The sequence below is a fragment of the Motacilla alba genome, chromosome 4 (assembly GCF_015832195.1).
Source record: "Motacilla alba alba isolate MOTALB_02 chromosome 4, Motacilla_alba_V1.0_pri, whole genome shotgun sequence".
Taxonomy (NCBI): Eukaryota; Metazoa; Chordata; class Aves; order Passeriformes; family Motacillidae; genus Motacilla; species Motacilla alba.
Window position 1 is genome coordinate 60,168,963 of NC_052019.1, and position 22,635 is coordinate 60,191,597.

The window sequence follows — 22,635 nt, forward strand, 5'->3', positions numbered from 1 at the left end:
TGGCATTTGTGGTCCCAGAATGGTCTGGGGAGAGCTGCAAGGGTTGTTTTATAGGGAAGGGTGATCTACACAGCTGCTGCCACCATCCTTCCTAGCGGAAAAGGGTTTTTCACTGCAAGTTTTCCACTTTGGAATAGATGACCTGTTCTGTTCTAGGTGACTGGTATGAACAGCTGTACCCGCTGGTTATTACACTGAAGGACTGCATGGGAGAGGTGGTGACCAGGGCCAAGCAATCCATGGCATTTGTCCTGCTCCAGGAACTTGCCTGTGGCTTGCCCCAGTGTTTGATGCTGACCCTAAGAAGAGACATCGTCTTTAGCCAAGCAGTAGGTTATCTTGTGTCACTTACTCCCTTCTGTTGCTGTAATTATAAGCATACTGTTCATGCCAGTGTTTGTGGTTTTCTTTTTTGTTGTGTTTTTTTTTTCTTCCAGTTTGGTACAACTTTTTCATTTATTTTCCATGATATTCACCTAAATATTTTATAATGTGGTAAGAAACTAAATTGTAAGTAGAAATCCATAGTACTTATATCACTAAGTGAGAGAAACAGGTCTGCAATGGACTGGAAAAGTTGCCTAATCCTGCCTTTGCACAAAGAAATATCCAGAAATCTATTTTTAGACTTCCTAGATAATATGGTTCTCAAGTCTAGCTTTGAATATGTCTTGCTGATATTCATAATCACAGAATCACAGAATAGGTAGGGTTAGGGAACCTCTGGAGATCATCCAATCCAACCCCCCTGCCAAGGCAGGGTTGCCTAGAGCAGGTGACACAGGAACGCATCCCAGTGGGGTTGGAATGTATCCAGAGAGGGGGACTCCAGATTCTCCTTAGTCAGCCTGTTCCAGTGCTCTGCCACCCTCAGTGTAAAGAAATTCTTCCTCATGTTGAGGTGGAATGTCTTGTGTTTTAGTTTATGGCCTTTGCTCCTCATCCTGTTGCTGGGGTCCACTGAAAAGAATGTGGCACATCCTCCTAGCACTCACCTTTGAGGTATTTATGTGCATTAATGAGATCCCCTTCAGTCTTCTCCGGACTGAACAGGAACAGAGGAACAGGAACAGCTGTTCCTGAACAGAGGAACAGCTCCTGCAGTCTCTCCTATAAGAGATGCTCCAGACCCAAATCATCTTTGTGTTCCTTCTCTGGACTCTCTCCAGTGGCTCCTTGTCTTTCTTGTCCTAATGAGCCCAGAACTGAACACAGCACTCTAGATGTGGCCTCACGGGGCACTGGCTAAGCAGCATCCAAGCTAGGGAGATTGTTTTCTCCTGGTCATCTTGGAAATAGAGAGCAGATTATTTGTTTTCAGTTTTTTGTAGCAGTATTTCAAGTGTTTAAAGACTACTAGCATGTCTTTCCTTAGAACTTTCTTCCCTTGGCAAATAACTGAAGCTCTTTATGTCTTCTCCTGTAGATCACCTTTTATTTAAGATAGATTTTCCTCTAAATATTTCACTTAATTTCTCCCTTAAGTTGTATGTTGCAACTGCTAAGGAGATTCAGTTGCATTAGATGTTGAACCACTTTCAAATCATCATAATTCACATAATTCACATCATAATTCACAGTCTTACATGTTTAAAGCCTGGCAAGTGAGGTTCTGGTCTGATTTGTGTCAGTGTAAATAACAGACAATGACATAAAACAAATTAAGCTTATCTAATATAATAATAATCTAATACATATTCACTACTTTATATACCCAAAAAAACCCCATCAAAATACATTATTATGGAATCATGTATATGGTCACTAAACAGAAATACCTATGCTGTTTTCTCAAATATGTAGGTGTTACCTCTGTTGTTTATAATTATAGCAATCCTCATTTTAACTATTTGTCTTGTAACAGTACACCTCTTAGTTGCGCATGTTTTAATTATCTTTACAGCTCGCTGGATTGGTCTGCGGTTTCGTAATCAAATTGCACACAGGTTTACATGATCAAGGATTTTTACAACAGCTTCATACTGTTGGATTGCTTGTGCAATATGAAGGACTCCTTAGTACATATAGTAAGTATTGTTCTTGGACAAAGTTCCTTATGTACCCAGCCCAGAAGTTACCCAGGAAGTTCTTACTTTAACCTCTGCTCTGTTTCCGGTAATTTGGCTTGTTGAATCAAATATTGTCCTTACAAGACAGCAGACTTGCACATAATAGCACAGCTGAAGTCATTGATACTGTGTTGTCAATTCTGCAGCAAAAATTATTAATTTATCTCATTCTGAGTTCCTCAGAGAACATGACCTGCTAATTGTTTCATGCTGACCTGACCCAAAAGACCAGTTTTTTTAAAGCTAATCCAAACAACAAATTTAAACGTTTACTGCCTTTATCAGCCTCGGCCCTGATCACCAGTGCTGATAACGTAAAGATAGCCTGAAAACTGTTTCATAGTGTGTTACAGATGCCATTATTTGATATGTATTAAAAAGGAAATTTGGAGGGGGAAATTGCCTTATGTTTCAAACTTTGAACTAGATCTATTGGAATCATTCCCTGAATCAGAGATTTTGACTGAAGTAGAGGATTTTAGCATTTGTGCAGCTTTTTAATGCAGTTGCTCACTTGGAGATAGCTATCTTCTCCATTTTGCATGATGCTTGTTATTCTCAAAATCTTTGTCCTCCATCAGCAAAAAAGCCTTTTAAACTCTTTCAGAATAGACAAAAATGGCTTTCCTGAGGTTATTCTATGCCTATATAGAGCAGGCTGATTTTCAGAATTGCTTAATACTCATAGTTACCATTTAGGCCACAGAATTTTCAGCAGTTCAGGAAATTAGTCTGGTTTTATGTAGGTTACTGTAATAAACTGTGGATTTAGAACTGTGATTTTTAGATGCACAGACTAGAAAATATAATTCTCATATTGCTTTACTCTAACCTATATAGTGACCAATCTGCCAACTCTGTTTATATAATAGTCTCTTTTATCTTTTCATGTAGGTGAAGAAGCAGGGATGCTAGAAGACATGGCTGTGGGCATTTCAGATTTGCGGAAAGTAATGTTTAAAGTAATTGAAGCCAAGTCAGAAGATTTTTTGCCTATTATAACTGGAAGGCGGTAAGAACTTTGTTTCTTGGAGCCCAGGAAACTAAGCTACAGTTTTAATTTGTAGCCCATGAAACCCAGCTAATGGTTTTCTTGTTGCTGAATTTTATATTTTATTGTAAGTGCAATAGTTTTGCTTTTCAGAAGGTGAGGTAGTAGGGATTCTAAAGGCCAGTAAGCTCTGGGTTACTCTCCTGATAAAAAGTTAAAAGTTCCAGTTACTAATACAAATTAATCCGGACAATGTCTTTGTTGGGCAGAGGTGCTGGTGCATTATTCACATATAGATACTGAATCTTAGACAGGTGACAAGCCCATTATTTACAAATGTGGTCTCTAACTGAGAAACTTTGGTTTTGAATGTCCTGAATTTGTATTTCAGTGTGAGAAATGGAATTGCAATTCCAAGAGTAGGCCTTGATTGTTTTTATGATGGAAACCTTAAAAGCTCAGATGCCACTTAGCATTCAAAACTTAGTAGTCATTTTTAAAAATGGAAGCCCTTTTTAGCTGCTGGAAATCACACAGGATGTATGCAATCTCAGAAATCCTTGCACAAAATCACTTATAGTTAATGAATCTCATGTAAGTACTGCTGAATATCAGGACATAAACTGCAATACTGCATTAATTTTGGTTATTTGAGGGTTAACAAGATTGGAATGGATTTTTCATCCTTCTAGCCTGAAGCTCCCAATGCTTTTATTTTGCAAAAATCACTTCCTTAATAGTATCATTGTTCTTAAGATGACTGTAAATTAAATTCAGCTAAAAGCAGCAACTTCTAGAAAATATATGTTTCCTCTGAAGGGGGAAACTGATTTACTGATTTACTTAATTCTGGATGATTCACTCTCATCGTATAGGCTTTCTGAGAAAGGATTGAAATAAATAACAGGGAGTACAATAGGCAACACATTGGGAATAATTAAGAATAATTATAATGTATGGGCAAAACCGAAGAAATACATCCTTTGTAAATCACAGCAGTCAAAAATCCTGAAAAATCCAGCATCTACATTTGCTGGCTTGCTGCCATTACTGTGGTACACTGAGCTGTCACAGCAGGAGGTCCTGGATTTGAAGGAGACTGGAGCTTTCAGCTGCCTCAGGCATTCTGTATTGATGGAGCAGTCAGTGTTTAGGAACAAGACCTACAGCCCATGATTGCTGTACTGTACTTGCTGGCAGATATTCACTGGATGGAATTGGTATCAGAAAAAAATAAAATTTATAAGGTTTATGTGGAGGAGTCCCATTCCTCTTAGAGCTGTGATGAGATTGCTCCTATCAAACAGCATTGGAAGTCAACCATAAAAAGAGAAGATGGTGAAAATCTAGTTATTTTCTAATAGTTGTTTAAGAAACCCTCCATTTTTATTTTGGTTGTTATATGGTATGGCTCAATAAATGAGAGTAAAAGACTGTAGAAATGCAGGACAGAAAATCAAACTACAAATTCTTATCTTGAAGAGTCAGCATATTCACTTGTAATTGTTTTTTCTAGGGAAGTGCTTAAACCTAACATTCTATGTGCACAAACAAATCAATCCAAAATGTGTGGCACTGTCTAGCAGTGCACTGATCTGCTGGTGTGGGTAGTAGACACCAGCCACCCAGGGGAGGTGAAATTCTGTTCAGGAACTCACATTCTTTTATTAGAGGCCAAAATACTCACTTTTTTAACATTCTTTACAAAATCAAAGAATATTTTGAGTTAGAAGGGACCCACATGCATCATCAAGTCCAACTCTTGGCCCTGCACAGGGCTTCCCAAGAATCACACTCGGTACCTCAGATTTCACATGCTTCTTGAACTCTCTAAAGCTTGGTGCTGTGACTCTTCCTTGGGGAGCCAGTTCAACCTGCTCAACCACTCTCTGGGTGAAGAACCTATTCCTGACATCCAACCTAAACCTCTTCTGACACAGCTTCAGGCTGTTTCCTCCTGGAGTTGAGTGCTGTCACTGCTCACCTGAGAGAAGAGATCAGTGCCTGCCTTGCCGCTTCTCTTCCTGATGAAGTTATAGCTGCAATGAGGTCTCTCCTCAGTCTCCTCTTCTCCAGGCTGAACAGACCAAGTGACCTCAGCCACTCCTCATACAACTTCCCCTCAAGGCTTTCACCATCCTCGCGGCCATCCTTTGGACACTGTCTAATGGCTTCATGTCTTTTTTATATTGTGGCACCCCAAACTGCCCCCAGCACTGGAGGTGAGGCCGCCCCAGTGCAGAGCAGAGCAGGACAATCCCCTCCCTTGCCCAGCTGGCCATGCTGTGCCTGATGCCCCCCAGGACACAGTTGCCCTCCTGGCTGCCAGGGCACTGCTGACTCACATTCAACTTTCCATCGACCAGGACCCCCAGAGCCCTTTGCACAGCACTGCTCTCCAGTTTCTCATTCCCCTGTCTGTCCGTACATCCAGGGTTACCCTATCCCAGATGCAGAATCTGGCCCTTCACCTACTGAACTGTCTACAACTGATGATTGCCCATCTCCCTAATTTGTTGAGGTGTCTGCAGGGCTTCTCTGACCTCAAGGGAGTTGACAACTCCTCCCAGTTTACTATCATCAGCAAACTCAGCGTTTCTTTGAGTCCTGCATCCAGGTCATTAACAAAGATGTTGAAGAGCACAGGGCCAAGGACAGAGCCTGGCAGAACCCCACTAGTGACTGGACACCATTCTGATGTCACCCCATTCCCTATAATCCTTTGTGCCTGACCTGTAAGCCAGCTGCTCACCCATGGCATAACATGGTTATCCAGCTGTGTGCTGCACATTTTGTCCAGAAGGATACTGTGACAGACTGTATCAAAAGCTTTGCTGAACTCCAAAAGGGTTACTTCTACTGGCTTTACATCTACTGGCTTTTCTAGATCAACTAGGTGGGCTTATTTATTAGAATGCAGCTCAGAAAGCTGTATCCTGAGCTGCATCACAAGCAGTGTGACCAGCAGGAGATGGCTTTCCCTCTCTATTCTACTGTCACGAGACCCTCACCTGCAGTACTGCATGAAGCTCTGGAACACCACATAAGAAGGATATGGACCTATTGCAGGTCTTAAAGAAGACAGGCTTAATGAAGATGATCAGAGGGCTGGAGCATTTCTCATGGAGACAGGCTGAGAGACTTAGGACTGTTCAGCTTGGAGAAGACAACGCTCCAGGGAGACCTTACAGCATTTTCCAATACCAAATGGGGTTACAAGAGAGCTGGAGAGGGACTTTTTACAAGGGCATGGAGAGACAGGACAAGGGGGAATGGATTCAAACTAAAAGAGAGGAAGTTCAGATTAGATGTTAGGAGGAAATTCTTTGCTCTGAGGGTGGTGAGGGACTGAAACAAATTGCACTCTGAAGTTGTTGATGCCTCATCCCTGGAAGTGTTCATGACCTGGTTAGATGGGGTTCTGAGCAACGTGGTCTAGTGAAAGGTATCCCTGCCCATGGCACAGGAGTTGAATTTAGATGATCTTTAAGGTCCCTTCCAACCCAAACCATTTTATGATTGTGCACATGAACTTTGAGGTATCACAGTCTCTTACACTGTGTTATCAACAAAGCCCAAGACTGGACTAGCACTTAAAGCCACACTGAAGTGATGTAAAACATTGCATTCAGCTGAAAGAAGAGCTGGTTAAAGAACCTTCAAGCTGAGTTGCTGTGACTGACCATGTGTGCATTTTTTTCTTTTACAAAGCAAAGTCCATGTAAATTACTTGTTTTGAGTTCACTGCAATGAGTTAAAGGTGTGCAACTTCAGCCAACTCAAAGCAGCTGCAGGATCTGTGACCCCCAGCCATGTGGGGGGTACCTTTTAGAAGCATTCTACCGGGATTACAAGTGTTTGTCTGTCTTCGTATGATGATAACAAATATTAGAGAATAATGCAAAGAAAGTTAAAGGGGGATATTTTTAAGCAGTCCTGTTTAGGCAGATCTTATACATTTAAATATTTAAGACCTAAATTTATACAGTTTCTTCTTAAATAGATGAAGGTTTCTTATTTAGTCTCTTAAAACACATGCTTGCTTTCTTCATTCTGTTTTCTGAAAGGTCATTAAATGTTAAAAATTATGTACTGATTTTTCCATCTCATTGGAAAATGTTGTACCCACCTAATCTTATCTCCTGCCTGATAGCTCTGCACTGAATCTAGCCATGAAAGAGAGAAAGCATATGACAATAAAATTTACTGTTGTTTTTTTTTTTCCTTTAAGTAGAATCATAGACCTGTAAGATCTTTGGTAAACTGATGTCAAGCAAGTCCTCCAGATTTCCTCCAGTCCTCCAGCACTTTGAGTTGTTTCTTTTTTTGCCTCCACTTGACTTTAGTACTACTCCTGGACTTTCTAGACAGCTCTGTCATAGCTTTATAGTCTTTTCCTTCCACAATCAGAAATTCATTGTTTTCATTGTGCAATTAGTAACATACTTTTTAAAGTTACCAAGGATTATTTCTGAGACTTCAGAAAGTGTTTTGAAAAAGAAAAAAGACAAAGGGAGAAGTCTCAAATTGTTCTGATACTAATTTATCATGCCTAAAGACCATTATTTCTCAGTGTTCTTTCACATGCAGAGATTTGTAATGATTTGGGGAGTAGTGAAATATAACGATGCAGTGATTTGGTGGCAGTTTGGTCCTGTAGTGCATACTCTTTGAATTAGACTAAACCAAACTTTCTTCTCAAGCTCTTTAAAGCAGTCCATCACAGGAGTGTTCTGGTAGCACTTGACAGCAGGCAGGAAGGCTCTCAGGCAGGCTAAGAATTAATGCTGCTATGCAGAGGTCATGGGAACCACATTCTTTACTATCCTTTTTGCTAACGCTCTATTTCTTTCATATGGATGAATTAATGGAACAAAACACAAATTTATCTGGGAAGCAGAACTATTTTGGTTTTTGTCCCTCCTCCCTGAGACATACATTCTCCATTCAGGACTGATATTCCCTCTCAATGGGGAACATATGGCATTTGCTCAAAGATTGCATGCCAGTTCTAGCCTGTACTAAGGCAGATGTTGCTGCCCTTACTGAATGAAATTACATTTCAGTCACAGGTCTGCACTGCATCCATTCTACTTTTTTTCTCAGATATATGAGCAGGATGAAGTTTAGACATGATCACTGTCTCTTCCAAGTGGAATCTGTTTTTCCAAACACTTGAGCTGCTAAAGGTGCCTCAAGCTTGCTAAAGGTGCCAGAGCTACTGCAGAAACTGACATTTTTCTTCAAGGTTTTCTGTCTTTTTCTCACCCAAATTCTCCAGAGGGCATTTTTATTCTTTAGCAAGTATGTGATTGGAGAGTTGAAGGGACTTTATGATTGTTAACTATCCGTCTTAAATTTACATACAAAACTTGAGTGACTTCCTTGGCCTGACTTCTGCAGGCAGGATGGATCTTCCTTTCATCCTGTTGCTATAACACTCCTTGTTGCTGGTGTCATATTTCATATGTTCTCTGCAGGAGCGAAAATTTCGGCCTCCATTGTCAATCAGCCATCTCTGATTAAAATGCCAGATCCTGGAAACAAATGGCTTTTCTTATAGTCTGTTCTTTTTTGTTAATTTAGATTGGTTGGTCTAGCAATGAAAAGAAAGCTAATAAAAGCTCAGATAACATCATCCCATTGTTTCTGTTGTGGGTTCAGGCACCAGTTCTCAAAGGCAGGTGGAATCCAACTTGGGGCTTCCATGTGATCAGAATTTGGCCTGGCAGCCAAAGTAGCACATTTTTCATGACATCAGACTGAACAAAAATATAAGCCCAGAACTGCTATGTATCATATCCCTTCTCCTGAAACAGGATTCATATTTGTGTGATGAGCATTCAGTTATTATCTTCACGGAGACAATTTTGTTGTTGGTGATGCTTTCTACCCCCAGGGAGAAAATCCAACCATTGAAGAAAATGCGAGTTTTACTTTAGGTTTTTATGAAACATTTTTGCTCATATTACTTTTAGAATGGATCAAGTTGTGACTTTGGAAGTAAGTTGTTTTTGTAACTCAGCAAGATGCATTTTAAGAGTTGAGGTATTCTTATTGATATTTTGGTAGTAGAGGACTTTTTTGCTGCTTTCATCCTTAGTCTTATTTTCACTTCAGTAAAGAAGTTATTTTATAGTTATATACAGTTATACCTGCCTTTCTTCATATAGCTTGGTTATGCTTTTAAAACAAGCAAGGTGAATCATCCCTTTTTATGGTCAATTAAGGGAAAAGGGGAGGGATTTGTAAGTCTACACATTCTCTATAATTTAGGAAGATTATTTTAAGAAGACCAATCAAGAACCCCATCCTTATTCTTGTTTTCATTTTTCCTAGTGAACATTTCATTATAGAGGTCCAGCTTCCAGCAAAGATGTTTGAGCTGCTGCCACAAGAGATTAAAGAAGGAAAGCTGCTTCGCATGTATCCAGTGCTCTTTAATGTTGGAATCAATGAACAGCAAACACTGGCAGAGAGGTAAGAAAAAGTCACATTTCATTTTTTGTCCAAGTACTCCATGCTGGTACAGGATATCTCTCAGGATTAGAAATAAATCTTTTTTGTTATTTGCTCTTGGACAATCTCACATTGACTCAGTGTGTATTTTCTAAGGTATTAAAGGAAATAAACAGAGGCTATGAAGCAATGCAGAACAATGAAAAAGTCCAGATGAAGATAAGACCATAAGCAGGGCTTCATTTCACAGAGTTGGTGCCATGTTTCTCTCAGATACAGATGCAAAATGGATTTCTATTTCAGATGCAGAATTTTGTTTGTATGCAGTACTCTGAAATTCTCACACAAGTTTGAAAATTCAAAATTCTTATATCTTAAAGATGGGGTGGAAGAGTCTGGACAAGTAATAAGCTAGAGAAATTGTCTGAGTTGTTTAGGGCTTTATTCCAGGGTTGTAGAGTGGTAGTTAATAATAGGGAATGCATTAGTAGTATGTTTGTAGAAATGTGAAGGCTGATAAAGTTCTGATGTGTTATTAGTACTCCTCTGCAACAAATTTCTGGACACTAATTAGTTAGTATGATGATAGTCAATGTTTCACCAACGTATTAATTTTCTCTTCCAAGAGAAGGGTATCTGTCAGTCATGTTAAATTACCGCATTTGTGCAGTGCTAAAACTGCAAAGTAGAAATGAAGATGTCAATACAGACAGCTACTTTTTTAAAAGTTTTTTTCTTTTAGCTGCTTTTATTAATAGAGCATCCAAAATACATAATATTTATCTTTAGGTTGCATTCGTTATAAGCCAAAAGCTTACAGCAAAGCTGTAGCTGGAGTCATAGAGGGAGGCAGTGAAAATCCTTAACCTGGATAATAGACAAGAAGTTAAGCACCACAGGATTTCACCTCCTGCTCATTGTAAACAGCCAAGTAAAATCAGTCTTTTAAAGAAGTCTACTAAAGAATGCCATCAGGTAGCTTTGTGAATGTTTATGGGACACCTTTCCAAGTTGAGTGGTGATATGTGAGAAAATTTAGGCAGAAAATTGAAATGGGAGACATAGACTGAATCAAAAGACAGTAAAAACTGGCATTTTACTGGTGAAAGAGTTGGATAGTTGGTTAGAGAACTCGGGAACTTCTTGAAAATGCAAATAGGTTATTCTTGATGCCGTAAAGAGGAAAGTGCTGAGAGGAGTGGCATGACCAAGTTCATAATGTGCAAAACCAACAAAATCAGTCATGACAGTTCTGAGTGGGACACTCAAAAAATAAGAGCTAAGACATGATGTGGTAAGCAAGAAGCAAGCTGGTGGGAGCTTACATGTGTGAGATAGGCAGGAAGGACTGAGTTACAAATGTTCTGAGGAAAAATTTCACAAGGTTTAGAAATAGCCTGATTACCTGGGGGCTTGTAGAGGAGTTGGTGTGAAAAGATGCCTGGCTTGCAAGTGAAGTGGGCAGGAAGTATTGTTCCCAGTGGTCATTTTACATTGTGCACAAAGAAAGACATGAGAGAAAACATAATAGCCAGATATCTATAAATATGGATATGTACTAATATCTACCAAGCAAATAAGATCAATACAGAAGCAGCTTTTCTGCATGCAGTTACAGTCTGCTTTTGTCTGATTCAAAATATTGCTTAACTCCTAAAGTCGCACATTTGTTTTTGAGACTGAAAACACTGCACAGGATTTTTGGCTAAAAATATGGAGGGTTTTGTGGGATAAAGAACCTGAGAATATAAAAACATTTTTGTGGCAAATTTTTAGGAAATGTTACTCTATTAGAAAAAGACATCTTTTTATTTGTTTTTTTGATAGAATACTCTTGAGAATATTTCTGATTTAAAAGAAATGTTCTCATGTGACAGTGCAGCAATGGCTACTGTGGAAGTAGTCACATCTTCTCCCTGTGGCCTATTGAAATATTTGCTTCCCTTGTACACAATATAGCAGTATATTGGTATCTTCTGATCTGTGTCCCCTTCTCTCTACCTGAGTTTCTCACTTACCTGCCCATGCCTCTCTTCCTGTACTCCATTTCCATTTCAAATCTATTCTAAAGATGAATTGTAAAACCTTGGCCCTAACTGCCATGGGGACATTCTTGTCTTTACAATCATATCTCTTGTAGTACCGTGAGATTTATTTTCTTGGCATGTGAAATGTGGCTGTTGTTGAAATCTTGATCTCAGAGAGAAAGATATTTGTTTTTATAGCTATAGTTAGTTTGGAGAGAAGCTTCTTTTCCATCTTGTGTCACTTCCATATTGTCCAGAAATTAATATGCTTAAGCAATTGCAGCACTAAGAGATAGAGGAGTTGGTGTTCTCTACCTGAGGTACCATTTGGAATTCCCCCAAAGTGTCTTTCTATTTATTCAGGATTTGTGAGGGAAAAAAAAAAAAAGTGTCTTATTGCATGTTTGTAAATACATTGCTTTGTTAATAAACTTTTGGAAAAAATATGCATCAGTGATGATCTCATTTACAAATACTAGTTCCAAAGCAAGAACTTAACTACTGCATGTTTGACAAAATCTAATATATTCAGCACTGCAAAACAAGTAATATAAACCTAAAGGTATTTCTGTATGCAAATGTGGTCTTCAGGGTAGCCAGGACAAGTGAAGAGAGATGGAGAAATCTTGACTCCATGTTTAAGAAGGCTGGTTTATTATATTATGATATATATTATATTAAAAATGCTACATTAAAACTTTACTAAAACAACAGAGAGAAAGATTCATCAGAAGGCGAGACAGGAATAGAAAAAAATGAATAACAAAGTCTTGTGACTCCCAGAGAGTCTGACTCAGCTTCATCCTTGATTGGTTATTAAATAGAAACACCTAACATAGAGCAATCAAAGAAGCACCTGTTGCATTCCACAACAGCAGATAGTAATTTTTAAATTTTATTCTTGAGACCTCTCAGCTTCTCAGGAGAAGAAAATCCTGGCAAAAGGATTTTCATAAAATATCATGACTACATGCAAAGAAATAATTATGAAGGATAATTTATCTTTTTTTTTTTTTTGTTTGTGAGTTTTGGGTTTTTTCATAATTTATTGTATATTTTCATAGGTTTGGAGATACCACTTTGCAGGAAAACATTAACCAGGAAAACTTAGAACTTCTCAAAGAATATTACAAGTTATTTACAGAAAAAATGCCTCCTGATTGTGAGTACAAAATAATGCGGTGTCCAGATGGCTTTGAAAAGCTTTGAATGGGTAAAAGGTCATAAGACAGTAATATTAGCAGAATTCCATAATTTCTTCCATAAATTTAAACATTTTGTATCTGTTCATGACCCTGCTGATCTCAAGAGTGATTTCAGGACCCGTGCTACAGCAGAAATTACAGAGAAAATGAAACAGAGGAATGATGAACTGAACAGCTATTACAAGTTATTAAAATAATATGTTTCTTAATATTTCATGTAGAGGACAGTCTGTACCTACTGTATTTTTCAGAAATACTTGGTGGGAGATTTCATCAGCTTCAGTCATACCCTCTGTTCTTATTCTGAAAATGTGTTGAGGTTTGGTGAGCCATTGAGAAATCTGCAAATGCAAATACAAGCAATGAGCCACATCATCATTATATGAATAACAAGGTTTCATTAGAATAGGCCCTGTATTCCACTTCTATAGAAATTCTGTATTATAAGCATAAACATTACTATGCTATTACTCCAATTGCCAAAAGCAAGGACTGAAAAAACATTTGCATCAATCTAATCCTGTTAGTTTTAATGCCCAAACTATAGTCCCAAATGTTGCAGATTTGACAGCTTGATTTTTAAATACTATGTAAAGCTTTGATACATCACATGTGTATGAATACATGTTTATCTCTTATATCAGGATGATTTTAATTTGTTAATAGTTTTGACAGAAACAAAAGCTCTCTTTCTAAATGGTAGGCAGGATGCCCATCCCTCCACCCACAGACCTAGAATTTCCGGGATGTCTACAGAGAAACTCATACAACAAGTTGGGTGATTGATTTAGGGGAATCTTGCCAAGAAAATATCCTCAAAAAAACAAACCTCATCCAGGTTAGGACTAAGGTAGATCTGCTACCTCACAAATGGATTTTATTTTATAAAAGCAAAAATTTGCATGCAGACAGTATTGGCTGCTTTTCATTAACAGAATTTAAACTTGTACTGCCTTTCTGCAGGATTATTAGTGAGCCACACAGTTCCTGGACTTCTTTCAGACTGTGAAGGCTTTTGAGAACTAATCATGTCTGGTTCATAATGTATTTTTTGGTTATTATAACTTTCTTGCTTTTTTCTCTACCTTTAAGAACTGAGTCTCTATACATTATTTAATGGAACACAAAACATCTTTTGGTTCCACTGCCTTTCCCAGCAGCTCCCTGCCAGTATATGGAATCACTCTTTTGCCTTGGAGAAATGTGCCTTTTAAACCAGGCCCCCTTGGAAAAAAGTGAAGCTCTCAAACTTGTTCATTTGGGGGAGGACATTAATCCCACTCCTTTTCCCCAACCTCTGGAAGACAAACCTCCATACAAGGCTGGCAGCAGCCCTGATGCTGGGGCCAAGTAAGAGGCATTCACTATTGATGGCTCTTTGATGATTTTGTCCCACCTATCCAGGTAATTTCCTGTAGTGCCAAATCTGTGCTACAAAATAAATGCAGGACTGTGTTTTCAAAGCTGTTAGTTTCAAACAGTGCTCATAAAGCCCAACAGAATTTGAGGACTCGCAGCCCTATTTGCCAGGCTGTTGCATCCACCCTTGGCAGCCTCCCTGGCCTGCTGCTTCATTCATATATTCCCCTTCAAATAATTCAGTTTTCCACTCCCAGAAAGGTATTGCCACCTTTGCTGTTAGTTTTCCTCTTGTGTCTGTATTTCTCCTTGCCAATAATATTCTTGCTTGAAACTAACCATCCACTCACTTTCTATCTTCTTTAAGATGAACATACACTTCGTCATTTACCCATTTCTTAACCTCATAAATTCTTTTAGCAGAAACTGAAATTAAGAGCGTGTTTCCAGCAAGATTCCTACCAAAAATGCTGACCAAATATAGCTCTGATTGAAGCATCAAAATGGTACTGCTTTAATAGAAATGCTAAGGATAGTAAGGGTCCAAAAATGTAAGATGGTTGTTTAGTAGTATGTAATTAACTGAAAACAACAAGGCTGTTTGGTACTTCCAGGCTCCTCCCCCTTATAATCTATAACCCTGATTTGGTGGTTTAGTACTGTGGGGGACCCAAGGAATTTAAGCAGTTGATCTTTTCCAGTCAAGGTGCAACTCATTTGGCAGTACTATAAATTAGGAGACTCTTGCTGTACCTGCAGTGAAGTCACCCCTCTGAGATGTCACATTTTCTGCTGTAAACCAAGGGAAAGCTGCCTGGAAGTAATAAAATGTTTAGTGATACATTTGCATAATCTCAAAGCATCTTTGTCATTGTGTGCTCTGTGTTTTAAAGAAACAGATGCACCCATAAGTGTAATAGTCTAGCAGAGTGTGATGTTTTTATGTGCTCTGCATTATCTAAGTGTACAATCAGGACTTGTAATACACAGTTAAAACAATCCACATTAAAATTATTGCAAAACAGATTCTGGATGTACATTTTCTTTTTTTTTTTTTTTTTTTTTTTTTGTTTTATTTGTGAGTTTTTTTAGTCAGCACAGTATGAATGAAGCAACTTAGTTCTTTTTGAATATATTTAAAATACTTCTTACTATGAACCATGGATTAGGGAAACTACAGAATTTATTAGATGCAAAAGGTAAAAGCCTTTTGATAAGAGGGATCATTCCAACTTGGATCATGTTAGGAGAATGGATATTGACCTTCATTAATAATACTTCCCTCATTTTTATTCTTTCAATTGAGTGTAAATCTTTGGGCTTGGGTTTGGGGTTTGGCCTGGGATATGGGGTTTTTTACCCCCTCACTGGATGGACAATTTCCTTTCTCTGCTTGAAGAAACTGTATCCAGTGATCAATTTACTTTCACTTTGTTTCACTTGATTCTGACCTCTTTTTTTTGGTGATAACTATGATTAAAATTCTTTTTACTTTGCCACCATGAGAAGAAATAATTTCAAAAAACAGATTCTGCTTGTTTTTATTGATTTTCAGAACTAGTGAAGATAAATGTAACATTAGAAAAATCCCTCCTCTATATACATATGAAACAGAGGAGGAAATTAAATTGCCTACTCTAGAATTTTTGCTAGAGATGTAGGATAAATTAAACTTCAGCTCAAATGCCATACCCAGAACAAGCAGGTAAAATTTTGGATTTTAAGCAAACTTGAAAATATTTTCTACTTCAAAATGAAGCCGTGCTTAATTTCAGGAGAAATATACTTTGTTACTTTTTAGAGGGGATACTAAGTGCTCTTTAACCCTTCTCCTACCTTATATAAAAATTCTAAGGTACACTTCAAAACAATAATTAGATGTTTCAATTTGAAAAAGAAGCCAAAATTTTTGACTTTAAAATAAAAAAATCATCCCATCAAAGCAGGTTGTAATACACTTAGCATTTTTTTATTTTTCTGATTTCTGTTGAATGTCTGATGAACAGAACTACAGCAGAGATTTGATTTTGGTTTTCACCATCCATTTATAAGGTAAAGGTTGAAGATACTTTAAATTTCCACATGAAGATCTTAGGGAAGACAAAGACAAAGCAATACTCAGAAGGACATAAAGTTTGCTTATTCCTTAAATATTTAGCTGGTAATTTCCATCCTGTGTTCCAAAACAAGGCTGTAAATAATAGACCTGTTCTTTTCCATGAGCATTCTTTAGTCAGGAGACCCATATCACCAACCTAATCAAAATGAGCAACTTTATCATCCTTTTTTTCCAGATTTACCACATTTTCAAGAACAAAATGATTTAAAGGGATTGCTAGAAAGTCTTCATCAAAATATCCAGGCCAAAAAGAGAAAGAATGTAGAAATCATGTGGCTGGCGGCAACGGTGAGCTCTCTTGTTTCAAAGAAATTGATGAACTAATCATGAACTCATTTTCATAAGTTTGCTGATATTGTAAGTGCGATGGATTTTAAGGATATGACTGTAGAATTCACTGGTTAAAGGAGGCAGAGGTGCTGTAATAATTTTTAATGTACTCATTCTCATAATCACTCATTCCATTCATAAATTTATCTCTTCTTCCTCCACCTAAATTGCAGACAATTTCTTTTTCTCACTTTTTAAATGGGAAGAACCTGCTAGAATTTGAGCGATTTGTTTCATATCCATTCTTTGATAACATAAAATTACTCGAAATAATTTCTTTTTTAAGTGTCCTTGAAGTATGATGTGGGACATGATTGCTTGCTCTTTTTTTTTTGCTATTGCTGCATTCATCTTTGATTTTCTGTAATTGAATTAATTTTACAAGTAGCTGTCACATACGACATGCAAAGGACAGACAATCAGACACAGGGAGAACACAAAGAAAATTGTTTATCTAGTAATGATTAATACTTACTTTACTTTTTCCCCATAATTCCTTTCTGTTTCCCAGTTCTGTGGGGTTTGCACATAAATATTAAAAAAAAAAAAGGCCAGGGGAAAAACTCTTAGATGTTTATAAAGACCTCAAGCTTTTCAGGAATGTGAAATTCAGCCACGTAGTTGTCTTATACTTTAAAAAGTACCCTTGGTATCTCTGCCTCCTTATACCAGCAGAGAGATTTTGGTATCTACTGAAAGTGAAGCAAGGCTTTGTGTTTTGGGAGACTTTCAAACGTATATACCCTTCAAGGCTAATAAATATTTAATACAAAATTATTAATAACATTTTCCCTGTCTTTCTATTAACACCAGGGAAAAGACAGTCTTAACTGTATCTTTGTATTAATAACAATGCTGTAACTTTCAGATTACTAATAACATTTTGCCATGGGGTTAATAAATATTATCACATGCTATTGCAGTATAATTCCTTCATAAGGAAAAATATAAGTTTTTCTTGCAGTACCAGTCTTGCAATTACTATGAAACACTGCTTTTAAAAAAGTAAAAGATACAGTATGAAATTATTTACAAAAGAATGCACTAAAACTTTGGGTATAGAAAGCTGTATTTTACCATCTATTCAGGGTTCCCTGAAAATAATTTCATGGGTAAAAAGCATTCTTTGGACATACAGTGTTTCAGGTTTTTCATTCACTGAATTCCACTTTGCTTTAGGTTCCCTTACTTTAACTTTCTGAAATGTGTATTTCTGGTTCCAGAGAATAACACACTGTTATTCTATATTCCATTTATTTCTTGAAAAAGATGTAAGAATAAAACTTTGTCAGTGCAGTACCTGTGCAATATCACTTTTTTATTGCAGTAGGTGTATGAGATTCCACGTATGTATCTGTATCTGCATGTAATCCCTGATATAATTGGAATGTAAGAATAAATTCAATACAAGTTGTGTATTTCCTCTCCTCCTATGCCTCCCTACATCAGAGCCCATCACTCATCCAGAATAATAACCTGGGGTTTTTTTACTTTTTTTTTTTTAATTTAATATTTTTAATTTTTTTAGGACTCATTCATGTTGAATAGCCCCCATGAATCATGGACTTCCAAAGATACTAGTGCAAAGAGAATTAATCTCTTCCATGAAACAGATAACTTCTTTCACATCATTATTTAAGAAAATTATCATATAGTACTTGTTTTAAATCCCAGTGCAACTGTTCAAATTTTTAAACAGATTTAACTTTTAAAATTTTAAATTATAGGATGGAAGAAACACTCCTTCACTATCCTGTACCTCTTTGGATTCTAATTAAGATTCCCTTAATTAAACTTTTGAGATTGCCCTCACCATAGTATCACAAAGAACTTAAAGGCTCTAAGTATTTTCTGATTTTAATAGACTTTAATAGTATTTACTGATTTTAATAGAATTTCTGAGAATGTAATTAGCAGATGAAAAAACACTTATTTGCTGAACTGACACTGATCATGTTCCTGTTCATCCTGCGAGCTCTCCCATGATAGCCAATGTGGGAAGTTCCTTTTTGTGATTACTGCTGTAGTTTATTGCCTTGCCCTATTCTCACAAAGATTTTGAGGTTTCGTACAGTTATACCTATGATTCTCCAGGGATAGGTGTAAGCAAAGTATTACCCTTTCTAAGGACAAATTATACCTGGGGAAAGATAGACCCACATTTGGTCACAGCAGCTCTCCTTCAAATTTTATTTTTCTAGTAAAATATGTTTGTTTGAAACCATAGTATAAACTAATGGAATGGTACAACCACAGATTGATTCTTAAGGGGAGAAATGGTCCTCCAAAATGTCATGTTTCCTTTATGTGTTATAACTTTTTCAAAGTATAAGTGAAAGTAGACAATCCATGGCAGTCATGTGTGTTAAACTTTATTAATTGTGAGCCATACATTGAACAGTTTACCTGTTGAAAATAAAAACTATGTTAAGTTCAGATGTGTCTGACTCCATACCTTCACAAGAAGTTAGTCTGCTGCATTTATGATTGTGAGTTAAGACTTATCAAGGTTTTTCTTTATTCATTCAGTATTCAGACAATTAAGCTTTCACTGAACAGGGTGGTTGCTAGATTAAGTGAGGAAACAGTGAAGGAATTGTTTCTTTTATAGTTATAAAAGTCCCATGTCAAATTGAGGAATTAAATGTACTGGTACTAACTTTTAATAGGTGCTTTCTTCTTGAGAAATGCTGTTGCTCTCTGGATGCACTTTCTGGGCTTGCAGAGTTGTAGGGGCTGCACAGCCTGCCTGGTGGAGAAGGGCTAACCTGTGGGGCATGCCTGTGTTTCAGATTTGCCGGAAGCTGAATGGAGTGCGCTTCACCTGCTGCAAAAGTGCCAAAGACAGGACATCCATGTCAGTGACGCTGGAGCAGTGCTCCATCCTGAGGGACGAGCACCAGCTGCACAAAGACTTCTTCATTCGGGCGCTGGATTGCATGAGGAGGTAGGTGGGGCTCCGTGCACTTTGAGCTAGGCCAGGACCGCCAGCACAGAGGGTCTGAGGCTGGTTCTAAATGCCCAGTAGAGCCCAAGCCTGGCTGAGCAGCAGCCTGACTGCTGCTAAGTCACCTCTGGAGTGCAGGGTCCTTGCAGCTATGTGTTTTCTCAGTAATTAACAGTTTCTGAGATAGATACGTGAAACCTTGCAAGGGCCAGCTCACCGACTGTAGAATCTGAGCAGCAGTCTGAACAGCAATTGCTTTAAAAAAAAGTTACATTTCAGTTTTGAGGGTATTTTAAAAAACTTTTGCACAGTCATTAAATAATTTGTTCAACATCTACACAAATACTGAGAAAGCAAAAGAAACATTTGCTACAGACGGCATTTCTTACTAGTCTGTGTTATTGAAAAGAAAGAAACATCCAAGTAGGTTTGGACTGGTGGTGTTTGCCATTAATATCTGATAAAATCTTTACTGTGCTTTAGAATAAGTTAATTAAAACATGTTTTATTCTAAATTGCAACTATGCAGAAATTGAGGCTTATGTTATCAGGAATGTGTAATTGAAAGATGTAAAGATTTCTCATTACCTGAGTCTTTGATGAATAAAAAACCTTCTTGAGCAAACAAGTTTTGATCATAAAATTAATCCAGATGCTAAATTATCTAAAGAAACTTTCATCATTGGTTTTAATGAGCTTAATCATATAGTTTTAATCATATAATAAAAGTTTTAATCAAATTGTTGATACGAGTTTTAAAACGTGTATCCCCAACACTAGAATAACATATAACAAAGGTCACTGCAAAACTAATAGAAAATATTTTGGTCAGCCTGCAAAGAAGTAACTGAATCGTATCTTGGACTTTTGTGAAACACAAATTGTGTGTATGGTGGATTCATAAATAAGTAAACAATCTTTTGTTGGCTTTGTAATAACTAAACAATCATGTTTACAGTCTGTAATGGGTAATTCTGGACCTTCATATTTATTATTGCCAAAAGAGGTGCTTAATGTGTAGATTAATACTGTAGGTTTACCCACATAAACCCTTTGTCCTTTGGCAAAGATAGCTGTTCTAAAGAAAAAAGGTAATTTTATAAAGAGTAAATGAGCTGAGATGGCTTAGTTGTAGGTTTAGTTCACAAGGTGTTGCTAATGCAGTGAGATGTGGTGTGTTGAACTGAGCTGTATCGTTTTGGATGTATTGTACCTTGCATAAATCCCTTGGTCTCTGTAGTAATTCAGTGAGTGAATGAGTTTTGTGCAGTCTTTCATAACTATGTGTTTTATCATTAATGAATTCTGAGTTTTCTGTGTTAAATTTCATTTGTTGGCACTTCAAATGCTTTTTTTTTTTCTGTTATGTCTCCAATAAATATAAAAGTATGTAAGCTACAGTAAGTTACCAGACACAGGAAAACTAATTAATTACATAAAATCACCATAATGTTAGAATAGCATTGAGTAGAGTAGTAGATTAGAAAATTTTCTCAGACATAAATATAATTTAAAAAACCCTGAACTTGTTAGTAAAAAAATCCAGTAAGTTTTTATAGATCAAAATATAAATGATTTTGAGTGGGTGTATGTCATGTGACTGATTTGAAAGTTGAGAAGATTAACACATTAGTTACATTGGCAGGCAACAGTAATTTGAAGTCACAAAAGAATGTTGTAAAGGTGAAAAAATATGAATAATACTTAAAAATTAAACAAGCAAATGGGTATATGAGGTTGAAGCACCATTACAAAAATGTAAAATCTATCAGTTATGCTGTAGTTTCAAACAGAAAAAAAGCTATATCCTGCTCTTGCCCTGTATATAAATTTCAGAATTGGACTAAAATAGGTGAAAAATTAGTTGGATAGGAGGCGATGACTTTGACTTGGGTGATAGGATTGTCGGAGGATTAAAACAAAGGCTTTGCAAGTAGTGGCAGTAGCATACAAAATAATTTGCACCATCAGGATCATAAATAAATCTTCTAACTATGCTAGTTGCTATCAGTCTAACACTGTTCACATAACTAGAGGTTTAAAAATAAAATTTTTAAAAATCCAGCCAAATTACTCTTTTTTCCCTCCCTAATTCCTCTTTTTCCCTCCCCATATACTCTTTTTCCCTCATGGGTTGGTCAATGAAAGCCTAAAAATTCATAACAGAAAAGTAAAAATATCAAATGAGAGCATAGCACTTCACCCCACAGTGCTCCCATCAAGAGTTGGCCTGGCAATTTAAGACGTGTCTTTGGATCGGGTGGGGGTTGTATCTTTTCTGCTATTTCCCAAAACAGGCTTATGCAGATACAAATTCAGCAGAGACTGCTGCTCACTCTCCTGGGTTGGAGTGCCTCTGGAGCAGTGTTAGAAGATCCCTGCTGCCTGGGTGGCCTGGCAGGGATCCTCCAGCTGGGCACTGCTCCTGTCTGCAGATGGAGAAAGGAGCATCGTGGAGAAAGGCATTTTGAGACAGCAGATTGGGAAGGAAAGGGCAGATAGGCAAAGGAGAGGAAAAAAAAATCCCTCGATTTCCACAGGTGTTTTAGCTAAATGTCCTGTATTTCATTTGAGGGAAGTTTGGCAATTGTGTTTTTGAGGTTTGTGTGAATGAGGTCAACAGTCTTGTTTGGTAGCCATTGTTGCACTTGTCCTTTTGTGGTTTCTTTTTTATTTGATTACTTTTGCAGATCTGAAAGATAATGCTGTGCAATTCTAAAATTTTCATTAGGTACTTTTAGAAGCTTTTAGAATGATTTTCACATCTAAGAAGTGAACCTATTTTCTTTCAGGGGCAGATAGAGAAAAACTATTTGCTGTTTAATTTGCAATTTTAGCAGTTTTTTCCCCAGTGAATCTTCTCTAGATCACTTTGTTAAACTTTCAATCAAATCCCTTTGTGCTGATCGCCACAAATTGCTTTTAAGCCTTTCAAAACAACAAGTAGACATGAAAAATTCAATTTTAACATCCAGAATCCTAACAGTTTGGATTGACCTTTGAAAGGCTTCTTTTAAGAGTTAACAGTAGGAGGTAGAGACTACTGTGAAACTAAGTGACCTGTAGAAGTAAATGGTGATTCAAAAGCAAACTTTATTGGAAATGCCATAATTTTGAGATATGAAAATT

The 22,635-nt window shown here is 37.2% G+C and overlaps 1 protein-coding gene across 22 annotated transcripts in view; it reads left to right on the forward strand.

Annotated features, from left to right (window-relative positions):
• The window catches only part of INPP4B (inositol polyphosphate-4-phosphatase type II B), a 380,968-nt gene that overhangs the window by 254,446 nt on the left and 103,887 nt on the right, over positions 1–22,635 (forward strand). For all 22 annotated transcript variants that reach the window (XR_005256730.1, XR_005256729.1, XR_005256731.1 and 19 more), the window contains 7 exons: positions 157–329; positions 1,904–2,027; positions 2,964–3,081; positions 9,400–9,540; positions 12,611–12,708; positions 16,405–16,517; positions 19,352–19,506. Coding sequence is in view for 19 of the 22 variants with exons in the window: in XM_038135230.1 (XP_037991158.1) it covers positions 157–329; positions 1,904–2,027; positions 2,964–3,081; positions 9,400–9,540; positions 12,611–12,708; positions 16,405–16,517; positions 19,352–19,506 (922 nt within the window). In the remaining 3 variants the exon portion in view is untranslated. The remainder of the gene's footprint in view (positions 1–156; positions 330–1,903; positions 2,028–2,963; positions 3,082–9,399; positions 9,541–12,610; positions 12,709–16,404; positions 16,518–19,351; positions 19,507–22,635) is intronic.